Below are 13,134 nucleotides of genomic sequence, written 5' to 3' on the forward strand. Positions count from 1 at the left end.
TATAGATGTTTATTGGTCGACTAAGCAGAAATAAATTGGTAAAATAATATTTGGACAGATACATGGATTGTAACGGGTTAGAGGGATATTGGGAAGTAGCGGCTGGCCGGGAGAGCTTAAATGGGGCATTTTGGTCGCTATGGACAAATTAGACCTCAGATCCCGTTACCGCACTGTATCTATCGAACTCTTAACCACTTCCTGTCTGCGCTAAATATTGAATTTAGAAAAACACGACCCTATATCGCTATAATTTTGGGCCATCTTACTCACAGTTCTCCACCGCTGCGGCAGCCCCGAGAATTGTTCCCATCGATGAAAAATAAAAAAGTTATGAGTGTTTAAAAAATCTTGAAATCAGCTGATTGGTCCTCTCGCCTGTCAATCACCACAATGAAGGTAACGCCAACATCCGGGGGGGGGGGGGGGGGGGGGGGGGGGGGGGGGGGGGGGGGGGGAAGGACATCAGACAGGCCCCCTCACTGTCCATCTTCAAATCCAGTGTTAAAACACATTTGTACTCCCTGGCTTTTGACCATGCCTGAGACTTTGCTTCTGTTTTTATTGTTTTTAATGTTTCTTTATTTTACATGTCTTTTCCTACTATTTCTTTTGATTGTTATTATTGGTGTGTATTCACTTTTTTGTCAATGATTAGTGATGTACAGCACTTTGTTGCAACTATGATTGTTTTTAAAGTGCTCTATAAATAAAATTATTATTATTATTATTTATTATAAAACCCAGGATGCCTGGACTTGAGTCAGTCACGATGGAAGATCGCAAGGGAGAGTCCATGACTGTGATTCTAAGCTGTGAATCAACTGAACTGTGAGTCTGTAATGTACTTGGAATAAATGATTTGTTAGGAGGTTGAAATGCTATGAAATGTATTTGCTGGCCTGCACTCTGCATGAAATGCTATGAAATTGGATTTGCTGGCCTTCACTCTGCTTGAAATGATATGCAATTAGATTTGCTGGCCTGCGCTCTGCTTGAAATGCTATGCAATTGGATTTGTGGCCTGCACTCGGCTTGAAATGGAATTCTCCCTGTAACCGCGAGGGTTATTTCCGAGTCCTTTACATTCCTCCCTCATCGCAAAGATGTTGATTAATTGGACATCTGTAAATTGTCCCTAGTCTGCAAGGAGTGGATATAAAGATGGGATAAATAGGAAGGGCTGATCGATGGACAGCGTATCCGCAGTTGGCCAAAACATGCAATTGAATACCTTTCAGATGAGCAGGTAGTTCCAAGGAAACCTTCATGGCTTTGAACGATTCGATCAGATCAGAACCTGTTGGAATAATTTCATGGAATGAGTTTGAGTTGCATTTTGACAAAAAGGACAAATTCTCTGTAGAAACATGTCCTGTACCTTCTTCCCCCACTGCTTTCAGCAACTCCTCCAGTTTGGGGAGCAGGTGTTGCATTTTCACGAAGCATTTCCATATCAGTTTACGGACCTGCGGCTCTTTCTCAGTCACCAGGTTGAGGAGAAGTGTGGAACCGGCCGCACGGCTTCCTCTCTTTGTGCGTTTGATGACTTGCTGTGAAGAGCCGTGGGGACAAGTAGTTATAGAGCTGTACAACACGGAAACAGAACCCTCGGCCAACCTTGGCGATGGATTTACTGGAGTCACAGTGCCTTAAGTGGTAGAGTGATATCGCAGTATACACAGGGAGACAGGCCATTCAGCCCACATTGTCCATGCCAACCATGTTGCAATTGTAAGTCAGGGCCATTTGCCTGCATTTGGCCCATAGCCCCGTAAGCCCCTCCTATCCACTCATCAGTCTGAATGTACTTTGAAATCCCTAATGTTATCCGCTTTTCCAGCTTCCTCTGGCATTGTGTTCCAGATATGGGCTGCTCTCCAAGTAAACCTGTTGTCCCCAGATCCCACCTACATTTCACCCATCTCCCCTCAAGCCTGCACCCTCCAGTTTGTGGATCACCACTGCTGTGCGGGATATTCTTTGTGACTGCGCCGTACTGAGTTGTAATTACAGAGAGCAGCACAGCACAAGAATGGACCCTTCGGCCCACAATATTTGTGCAGGAAAACATTTCAGTATCGGCTGAAGTTACCCACTCATCCAATCCTCTCCCTACCTTGTACTCTTGCTCACTGAAATATCTCTCGTATGCTAGAACGAAGACGACATTCTCCAACGCCTCTTGAATCGCCTCTTCCAGCCTCTGGCGGTAATGATTTGTCAAATCCAGCAGCTGCGAATCATCACACCTTTCCAGGAGCTCCATCATCGAAGACATTGGAGGAGCTGTGATGAATCAAAATAATGGAATGATCAAGTGTTGTCTGTTTTCCTCCACCCATAGCTGTCACCACCCCCACTCTGCTAAAAGGCAGACCACATGACGGAGATGAGGCGGGTGTTGCTGTCAGGCCACGTGCCGGATCTACCCGCACCCTGTACGGAGGGAGGGAGACCCGGCTGTGATCCTCGACTTGCCCTGACAATGGTCCCCAGGCTGTTGCTGTAACTTATTCCCTGCGGCATCTAAACAATGCGCTAACTCACAACAATTGTCCCTCTCCCACTGTTCAATCCCACGGGTACATTCTCTTCTTGATTCTGGATGGACACAATGTCAACACCTTTTGACAGAATACACCGTTGCGACATTAAACGCAACTTATTCTCACACTTTAGCTTTAGCATTCAGAGTTCAGAGGCACAGTATGCAAACAGGCCCTTCGGCCCAGCGAGTCCATGCCAATCATCAATCCATCACCCGCTCACACTAGTTTTATGTTATCTCACGTTCTGCATATTAGGAGCACATTTACAGAGGGCAATTGATGTTCATGCCAGCATGCCATAGGGATGTGGGAGGAAACACACGCTGTCATAGGAAAAACATGCAAACTCCACACAAACAGTGGCCGTGGTTAGAATCGAACCCGAGTCTCCGGAGCCGTGAGCCAGCGGTTCTACCAGCTGCACTACTGTGCCCACACTTATTATTGTCACATGTACTGAGAAACAGTGACAATATTGTGTTTGCATGCTGTCCAATCTAATCAGGTAATACTATACATAAATACGGCCAAGCCAAGCACAAGTACAGCAGGTAGAGTGTAGAGAGTGCTGAATATAGTTTTCTCAGCATGTAGCGATACAGTTTCAGAGAAAACATCCAACGCCCACGGATGGCCAGAGAGGTCGGCAGTCAGACACGAGCTGTAACCCCAGGCCCACAGCCAGCACAGAGAAACAGCCCTAAACCCAGCTCAACTCTGCCTGTCCTGCCAGGTGAACCTGCCTGGACTTGCGGCAAATATGGAAATATGGCCAGCGTGGAGAAGCAGCGCTGGTGTCCCATCAGTCCAGTCAGGGCTGTAGTTAACCCGGCGAGACAGGCAGAGTTGAGCTGCATTTAGCGCTGGATTGAGCCTCCGAAGCCTCGCGCGTGTGAGTGTGCCGCCAAAAAATTATGTCCCCCGTCCCCTCCATGTTTTGATAGCGAGTTCCGCTCTTGATTGTTGGGACATTTATATCTGACGTAATTCTACAACACACCATCGTCTGTCCTCGTTGTCGAGGCCACTGGATCTCCTCCCTGGTCCGCTCCATCAGCCATGATGGTGACTGCCGTTCACACGTCCCGCTGCTCTGTAATAAACAGATTAAAAGCCGGTATTAGACAACAATTGCAAGGAGCAGGGCAACACTTTCAGCTGATGACAACACACGCTGTACAGCGTGTAGGAAGGAACTGCAGATGTTGGTTTAAATCACAGATAGACACAAAATGCTGGAGTAACTCAGTGGAACAAGCAGCACCTCTGGAGAGAAGGGTTTTTTTTTTTAAACGGGTGACGTTTCAGGTCAAGACCCTTCTTCAGACTGATTCAGTCCAACACATGCTTGTCTTATCAATAAATCAAACCCCCAAATTAATGGAACAAATATACATTGGAGACGGCATAAATGGCAAAGTATCTTTCCAGGAAATAAGATGGGGGAACACATAGTCTGGGTAGCTCTGGAAATTAGGTTTATTTGGAACAATAAATGAACATATTAGGAGCAGGAATACGACACTTGGCCTCTTGAGTTTGATATGCCTTTTTGTAAAGTTGCAAGGGGTGGGGCATTCTGAGGAAGTGTTAGAGTGGGGCATTCTGAAACCTTGGGGAGATGTTGTATAGAAACATAGAAAATAGGTGCAGGAGGAGTCCATTCGGCCCTTCGAGCCAGCACCGCCATTCATTGTGATCATGGCTGATCGTCCCCAATCAATACCCGTGCCTGCCTTCTCCCCATATCCCTTGACTCCATTAGCCCCTAGAGCTCTACCTAACTCTCTCTTAAATCCATCCAGTGACTTGGCCTCCACTGCCCTCTGTGGCAGGGAATTCCACAGATTCACAACTCTCTGGGTGGAAAAGTTTCTCCTCATCTCAGTCTTAAATTACCTCCCCTTTATTCTAAGACTGTGGCCCCTGGTTCTGGACTCGCCCAACATTGGGAACATTTTTCCTGCATCTAGCTTGTCCAGTCCTTTTATAATTTTATATGTTTCTATAAGATCTCTCCCCCTCATCCTTCTAAACTCCAGCAAATACAAGCCTAGTCTTTTCAATCTTTCCTCATATGACAGTCCTGCCATCCCATGGATCAATCTCGTGAACCTACGCTGCACTGCCTCAATCACAAGGATGTCCTTCCTCAAATTAGGAGACCAAAACTGTACACAATACTCCAGATGTGGTCTCACCAGAGCCCTGTACAACTGCAGAAGAACCTCTCTACTCCTATATTGAAACCAAGACCAAAGAGATGGTGGTTAAGTTTGGCAGGTCCAAGCTCCCCCTTCAGCCGGTTAACACTGCAGGGATGGACATTGAGGTGGTGCAGACATATAAATATCTGGGAGTGCACCTTGATAACAAACTGTGTGTAATATGTGCTTTAAGAATTTCACTGTACAGTTACATATTGGACTACTGAACTGTTGAACAAACATCAGTTCCTCTCAGCACTCAGCTCTCCAACTGATTCATCCTCAACAAACAGGGATTATCCTTTGCTCTCTTGCAGACATTCTCTATTATCATAGCTGAAAGATACAATTCTGCATTAAATGGTCCTGAACTATCCCAGCTGTGGACAGGTGATCTCTCCCTACCTTTAAACAACCTCTAGCATCTAAATCAAACGTATTTGGTTATCTAACCGCTGTGTGTGATCTGGCCAAGTACAAATGACTAGCATTTGTTACCTGTGTGATAAAGACAATGTGTATTTAGTTTATTGATTAAATTAGTAAATGCAGAAAACAGTGGAAGTGCAATGTTGGATGATCCATTATCAGAGCTGGTGACTGTAATCAAATGCTGATCTGATCAAACTGCTGAGTGTTTCCAACAAGTTTCTCTTTTTCATTCAGATCTTCTGGAAGAGCAATATTTTAAAAAAATTCCATGCCCAAAAAAACAGTTGTGAAAGTCACACGTCATCCTACAGTGGTCAATAGATTTGTGCAAATCTCATATTTCAACTCACATACCCAATAGTCAGTCCCAACTCATTTGAATAATGAAATGAGAACTGACATGTACAAAACGCATTCTGTGTTGCAAATCTGAAATCCTCAAAGTATCCTTTCCTTTTACTATCATTCTGCTGCAACTTCTCCTGGGATCACTCAGTCCCTCAGCCTCCTCAACATAAATGTTCACGCATGTAGTACATCCATCAAAGAGAATGCCTACAAGTCCTTGGTCAGGCTTAAATTGGTGTATTGTGGAGTCGTATGAGATCCTTTCAACAACAACAAGATCACCCTGGAGAAAGTACAACGCCGGGCAGCCCGCTTTGTATGTAACGACCACAAGCGCAAATCAAGCCTGAATAATATGCCGACTTCTCTCGGGTGGGATACCCTAGAGCTCCGCAGAATCGGGCTAAATGTTATTGCAATTTACAAGGAGATTCACAAAATCACACCATCAAACCTCCCGTTATCCCAGAGCACCAACTGCCATGAAACAAGACAAAATTCTGGTACTTAACTCTGGTAATTGAGGAAGTTTTATCAGCAAAAATATCTGAAAGCGGACATAGCAAGTTGACGGTTTCATTATGAAATAGTTCCCATTTAGTAAGTGTAAAACAAACTGGGACATTTACTTTGACTCCAGCAGACTGCTCAGCTCATTCAACACATCAAGTGTTGGTTGCTACTTTATACAAGTGTGTGTGTGTGGATGTGCAGCATTAATCTACACCAACACATCCAATGACAAAACGCAGCAGCAGCTGTTGCTCAACATGACTTTTCTGCTTCAAACTATCACTGGGACACATTTACTCACAACAATAAATTCAATGTGCTGCAGACAGACAAGAAAAAATCACATTCAATGGGGAATTTAACCCAAGTCTCTCCCCAAGATTAGACCCGTCTACTGGGGAGCGGCAGACAAAATACTCACCAATGGATGGATGGATGTCAATCTGCTGTCCTCGCTCGTACACAAAAATGCTGGAGACACTCAGCGGGTGCAACAGCATCTATGGAGCGAAGGAAATAGGCAACGTTTCGGGCCAAAACCCTTCTACAATCTGCTGTCCTCGCTCCCCGGCCCCGAGTCTCCCCGCCCGCCCTGCCAGTAGTTAAGATGGCCGCCTATGGCCTCACTCACATTGACTTCGATGGGAGACTGCCAGTAGTCAAGATGGCCGCCTGTGGCTTCACTCTCATTGACTTCAATGGGAGACTGCCAGTAGTCAAGATGGCCGCCTGTGGCTTCACTCTCATTGACTTACAATGGGAGACTGCCAGTAGCTAAGATGGCCGCCGATGGCTTCACTCTCATTGACTTCAATGGAGCCGTCCACTGGGGAGCGGCGGACAAAATACTCACCGATGTCAATCTGCTGTCGTCGCTCCCCACAGTGGCCCCGAGTCGCCCCTCTCTCTCTGCTCTCTCTCTCCTCTCCCCGCTGCCCCAGCCCGTGGACTCCCTCTCTTCTCTTCTCTTCTCTGTTCACCCGCCGCTGCAACAGGTCGGTCGGCAGGAAGGAAGCGACGCCCATCCGGTGACTTGCCAGCCTGTGCACATGCGCACTGCGTCATCATGGCAGGAAGGAAATTAAACAAACCCACAGGTCTAAACTCAAACCCACAGATGCTGCAGGTCTAAACTCAAACCCACAGATGCTGCAGGTCTAAACTCAAAACCCACAGATGCTGCAGGTCTAAACTCAAACCCACAGATGCTGCAGGTCTAAACTCAAACCCACAGATGCTGCAGGTCTAAACTCAAACCCACAGATGCTGCAGGTCTAAACTCAAACCCACAGATGCTGCAGGTCTAAACTCAAACCCACAGATGCTGCAGGTCTAAACTCAAACCCACAGATGCTGCAGGTCTAAACTCAAACCCACAGATGCTGCAGGTCTAAACTCAAACCCACAGATGCTGCTGGTCTAATATCAAACCCACAGATGCTGCAGGTCTAATAATTCAAACCCACAGATGCTGCAGGTCTAAACACAAACCAAACCCACAGATGCTGCAGGTCTAAACTCAAACCCACAGATGCTGCAGGTCTAATATCAAACCCACAGATGCTGCAGGTCTAAACTCAAACCCACAGATGCTGCAGGTCTAAACTCAAACCCACAGATGCTGCAGGTCTAAAGGTCTAAACTCAAACCCACAGATGCTGCAGGTCTAAAATCAAACCCACAGATGCTGCAGGTGCTGCAGGTCTAAACTCAAACCCACAGATGCTGCAGGTCTAAACTCAAACCCACAGATGCTGCAGGTCTAAACTCAAACCCACAGATGCTGCAGGTCTAATATCAAACCCACAGATGCTGCAGGTCTAAACTCAAACCCACAGATGCTGCAGGTCTAATATCAAACCCACAGATGCTGCAGGTCTAATATCAAACCCACAGATGCTGCAGGTCTAATATCAAACCCACAGATGCTGCAGGTCTAATATCAAACCCACAGATGCTGCAGGTCTAAACTCAAACCCACAGATGCTGCAGGTCTAAACTCAAACCCACAGATGCTGCAGGTCTAAACACAAACCTCAAGTTCCCATTTAGGTTGCACACCACCTTCTACTTTAAAATATCGATGAGTCCAAATGGTGAACTCTCTCCCCCCAACAGATCCTGTCACACATGTCATGGGTGGAATTGGCTGCTCACAACTTCTGCTCAAATAAAACAAATGCTGTTCCGACACGTAAACACAACTCAAACATTTACCTCACATTTCTAATTCCAAGAAAGGTTACAATTGGCAAAGTCACCGGCTGTTAGGTGGTTAATTGGAATAAGTCTGGAAATTATTAACTGTATTTGGAACTTTGATAAATGATTGGAAAGGCTAAATTTCACGAGAGCATCAATTGAGGTGTATAGAGTAATGAGATGAGGGATGAGAGGAGGAGGAGCAGTTTAGCACGGTGATACAGGAATTAGCTGAAAGATTGTAGACCTGGTGAAACGTTTCTCCCACCACAGGATCAGTACAGATCTGGAACTCATAGAAACATAGAAAATAGGTGCAGGAGTAGAGGCCATTCGGCCCTTCGAGCCTGCACCATTCGCCATTCAATATGATCATGGCTGATCATCCAACTCAGTATCCCATCCCTGCCTTCTCTCCATACCCCCTGATCCCTTTAACCACAAGGGCCACATCTAACTCCCTCTTAAATATAGCCAATGAACTGTGGCCTCAACTACATTCTGTGGCAGAGAATTCCACAGCTAAAATTACCTTTGAAGAAACGTATACACTACAATGTGTGCTTGAAGACTGGTTACCAGAAGGTGGGATCTGACCGATGAACTCTTGCACAACCGGCAAAGACACTGTGGGTCAAATAATTGGCTTCCTCTGTCCTCAATGTATTGAAACCGCAAATGACCAACGGTAGCTGGGGGATGGAGGTACCACTGGTAGACACAGTGATGAAGACAGGAACCCCAAGCACATTTACACTGGGTGGAGCTGGGCATCCCTGCATTGTTCCACCGTTCCTCAGAGTCAGAAACAAGCCACCCCAGAAACACACCGACCACCGCCCCAGTCACAGATTCTGACCCCTAGATCTGGACTCTTCACAGGGGAATAACCAGGAATCAAGAGTGTTAAATTCTCACATGTACAATGGAACAATTATATTCTTACATGCAGCATAACATACCACCCGGCATACATCCAATCTATGGACATTTCATTCAGGTCACCCCTCATTCATCTAAACATTAAAGAACAGAGGCCGAGCATCGGTCTCGCTACACACGGCAACGCCAGTCTGATGAAACTTGATGCAATATTATTCCTTATTTATGTCAATAAATGTTATCTAATACTCTTGTTGCTGCTGTAGCAAGGCACCATGTTCATTGTATAATAGTACAAAAACATTCACAGAATACAGCATTGCTGCTTCATTGTCTGCTGGCGAGGATGGTCTCACATTTCCCACAGTCACCCCATCTGGCACCATGCTGTCACCCACACACCCTGTCCCCACCCTGCCGAGCCCTCTCGCCACCCTCACCCTCCATCCTCACCCTCCACACCCCATGAACCCTCTCTTCACCCTCCACACCCCATCCTCCCCTCCTGAACCCTCTCCTCACCCTCCTGAACCCTCTCTTCACCCTCCACAACCCTCACCCTCCTCACCCTCCATACACCCTCCACACCCCATCCTCCCCCTCCTGAACCCTCTCCTCACCCTCCTGACCCTCTCCTCACACACCCAATCCTCACCCTCCTGAACCCTCTCTTCACCCTACTGAACCCTCTCTCCGTCCTCCACAACCCACCCCCTCTCCCAAACCCTCTGTGCACCCTCCACATCCCTTTCCGAACCCTCTCTGCACCCTCTCCCATTTATGCAATAATCTTTTCACAAAGAATTATCTAAATATAAATAAATATCGAAAAAATTTGGGGGGAAAAGAAAAGCGTTTAAAATGGTTCAAATGGAAATAATGAATATAATCAAAAATAAACAGATTTTCTACACAAACAACAACAAAAGGCGGTGTTTTTGTGGCCCAGTGTTGTGATAGTGGGTGCAGATTGGTGACCTATTGCCGTTAGTTAGTGATAGAAACATAGACAATTGATGCAGGAGTAGAGGCCATTCGGCCCTTCGAGCCTGTACCTCTAGGTATGTTGCAAAACCTACCTTAAGCGTCGCTGCAGATCTGCCCCAGCCCGTGTGTGTGATTTTGGTGCCGTTGAGAGGGGACTGGGTTTAAAACGTGATTTTCCCTAGGCTGTTCAAATCAAGCTTGTTCTTGGTTCTTGGTTACTTGGTCCTCCAAAATATTCCAACTGGAATTTAAACTGGAGGTGGTGAAGGGAGGGATTAAGCCTACTTAGTTGCTGATGACAAATCGCTTGGAGGTTTGTTCGCTGGAGCTATTTTTACATATAAGGGGTTTATTTAATTATTATAGTAGTTTAAAAATTATCCTCCAAACCCGCGACCGCAGACCATGGGCCGGATCTCATACAGGGGACAACGGAAGGTAGGTTGTTTATTTTTACATTAAAAAGCGCTTCTTAAGATCCCTTTATACAAAATTTTAATGTTGCGAGTAGCTAATTTGGGGCCCCATTAAATCCCGCAGTATTTTTCTGGGCATTTGTGGCACAAATCTACCGCAATGGGAACTTTCTAAACCAGCGCGTTCCACAATATCCCACTCACAAGCTGATTTAAATGGCCATTAATTTACAGCAATTGAACACTAAATTCCTTCCATTTGGCCTATAAATTAATGTAAATGAGATTTTAAAATCATGTTTTATTGTGAATTCTTTGTGAATGTTATTTGGACACTTAGGCTATTTAAAAATGTTAATCTTTTCTTAAGAAATGGATAGATGTTTAGATCTAGTAATTGAAGTTTGTAATTAGCTACAATTGGGTAACTAACTAATTATATGCTTTAATTTCAGCTCATCCAAGTAAGATTATTTTATATTTGTTTCAGAATCCTTCAATCTATGATAACTGAAAATTTCATTCAGTTCTCTTAATTTTTAAGAAGGTTATGGGCTTTTGACTGTCCACGATCACAGCTTTTTTGTTATGTCCATAGAAAATCAATAGGGAACAAGATGCTAATTTCCGAGTATGAAAATGGCCATAACTTTTTAAATACTTGAGATATGAAAGTGAATTAGGTGTCAAATTAAACTTATTTTTACGCTTTATCTGATGGGATAAATTGCAGACTTGATTTTTTAAATCTCAAAATTTTGTGGCATTGCTACAAATGGGTAACTAACTAATTATATGCTTTAATTTCAGGTCATCCAAGTAAGATTATGTTATATTTGTTTCAGAATGCTTCAATCTATGATAACTGAAAATGTCATTCAGTTCTCTTAATTTTTAAGAAGGTTATGGGCTTTTGACTGTCCATGATCACAGCTTTTTTGTTATGTCCATAGAAAAGCAATAGGGAACAAGATGCTCATTTCCCAGTATGAAAATGGCCATAACTTTTTAAATACTTGAGATATGAAAGTGAATTAGGTGTCAAATTAAACTTCTTTTTATGCTTTATCTGATGGGATATTAATTGCAGACTTGATTTTTTAAATCTCAAAATTTTGTAACATTGCCAAACATAGTAGGCATGAATACAGAACAGATCAGTGTGTCCATATACCATTATATGCGTAAATACACACATGAATAAATAAACTGATACAGTGCAAATAACAGATAATAATGGGCTATTAATGTTCAGAGGTGAGGAGAGAGAGGGGGGGGGGGGGGGGAGAGGAGATCCATGTCTCAGAGGTTGGGAGGGCGGGGGGAAGAGACAGAGAGAGAGCGGGGGGGGGGGGGGGGGGGAAGAGACAGAGAGGTTGGGAGGGCGGGGAAGAGACAGAGAGGGAGGGAGGAGAGGGGGGGAGAGACAGAGAGGGAGGGAGGAGAGAGGGGGGGGGAGAGAGAGGAGAGGGAGGAGAGGGGGGGTGAGACAGAGAGGGGGGAGGGAGGGGGGGGAAGCGACTGAGAGGGGGGGGAGAGAGGGGGGGTGAGACAGAGAGGAAGGGGGAGGGGGGGGGAGAGACTGAGAGGGGGGGGTGGGGGGGGGGAGTGTCGAGAGACTGGAGGGGGGGAGACAGAGAGGGAGGGAGGAGGTGAGACAGAGAGGGGGGGGGGGGAGAGACAGAGAGGGAGGGAGGGGGAGAGACAGAGAGGGAGGGGGAGAGACAGAGAGGGAGAGACAGAGAGGGAGAGGGGGAGAAGAGACAGGGATGGAGGGAGAGACTATAGTTACTCAACCAGATGCAACTACATTTAAAGTAGCTCTTTCTTCCCAATAACCCTTTCTGGCTCCAGTCCTCCCTTCACCACCTCCACGGTTTAAATTACATTTGGAATATTGTGGAGGACCAAGAAACCAAGAAGATGATTTAAACTTCCCACCAGGCCCCTCGCCCGCCCGCTCTGTGGGTCTGTGTCTACTACACGTTGTTGTCATTCAAGATTATTTAAACTTCCCACCTGTGTTTATTGAACCCATTTCCAGCGGGGGGGATGTGAGGGTCGGTGGTGGAGAAGTGAACTAACTCCCAGTGACCGAGCGCGAGCGCGCGGGCGGGCGGACGAGCAGCGACCGTTGGTGAAGAACCTTCTGGAAACGGCGGGAAATAACGGGCGGCGACGGCCGAGGGAGCGCGAGCGGGAGCGGCGACAGTTGCTGGGATCCCGGCGGCCATCTTGACTACTGGCAGTCCGTCAGGGCCGTCAGTCAGTCTCTCCCGTTGACGTCAATGGGGGTGAAGCCAGTGGCGGCCATCTTGACTACTGGCAGTCCGGGCCGTCAGTCAGTCAGTCTCCCGTTGACGTCAACAGCGTGGTCTGTGTCCGCCCCGCCCGGGAGCGAGTGTGGCGGGGGCGGGAGTGTCGTTTGTCGACAGTTGGGGGGGGTGGGGAGCGCGAGTGTCGACAGTTGGGGGGGGGGGGGCGCGAGTGTCGACAGTTGGGGGGGGGGGGGGCGAGTGTCGACAGTTGGGGGGGGGGGGGCGAGTGTCGACAGTTGGGGTGGGGGGGAGCGAGTGTGGACAGTTGGGGGGGGGG

General features: G+C 46.6%; 1 protein-coding gene across 5 annotated transcripts; it reads right to left on the reverse strand.

Moving 5' to 3' along the window:
• Window positions 1-591: 591 nt before the first annotated feature.
• On the reverse strand, window positions 592-7,077 carry LOC129694482 (uncharacterized). Of its 5 annotated transcripts, none has more exons than XR_008723005.1 (4): window positions 6,906-6,924; window positions 3,553-3,645; window positions 1,382-2,289; window positions 592-1,300 (listed from the first exon to the last, which is right to left on the reverse strand). XR_008723005.1 is itself a non-coding variant. In XM_055631201.1 (4 exons), exons 1-4 carry the CDS (start codon window positions 7,075-7,077, stop codon window positions 1,083-1,085), a joined length of 732 nt encoding a protein of 243 aa, XP_055487176.1. In that variant the 3' UTR covers window positions 592-1,082. The 5 variants fall into 5 exon arrangements, 3 of the variants coding, with proteins under 3 accessions (XP_055487176.1, XP_055487174.1, XP_055487173.1); XM_055631201.1 differs by lacking the exon at window positions 3,553-3,645 and having other exon boundaries at window positions 1,382-1,553; window positions 2,120-2,289; window positions 6,906-7,077; XR_008723006.1 differs by lacking the exon at window positions 6,906-6,924 and having other exon boundaries at window positions 3,553-3,678.
• Between the last annotated feature and the right edge of the window lie 6,057 nt (window positions 7,078-13,134).

Source organism: Leucoraja erinacea, unplaced genomic scaffold (assembly GCF_028641065.1).
Source record: "Leucoraja erinacea ecotype New England unplaced genomic scaffold, Leri_hhj_1 Leri_686S, whole genome shotgun sequence".
NCBI lineage: Eukaryota > Metazoa > Chordata > Chondrichthyes > Rajiformes > Rajidae > Leucoraja > Leucoraja erinaceus.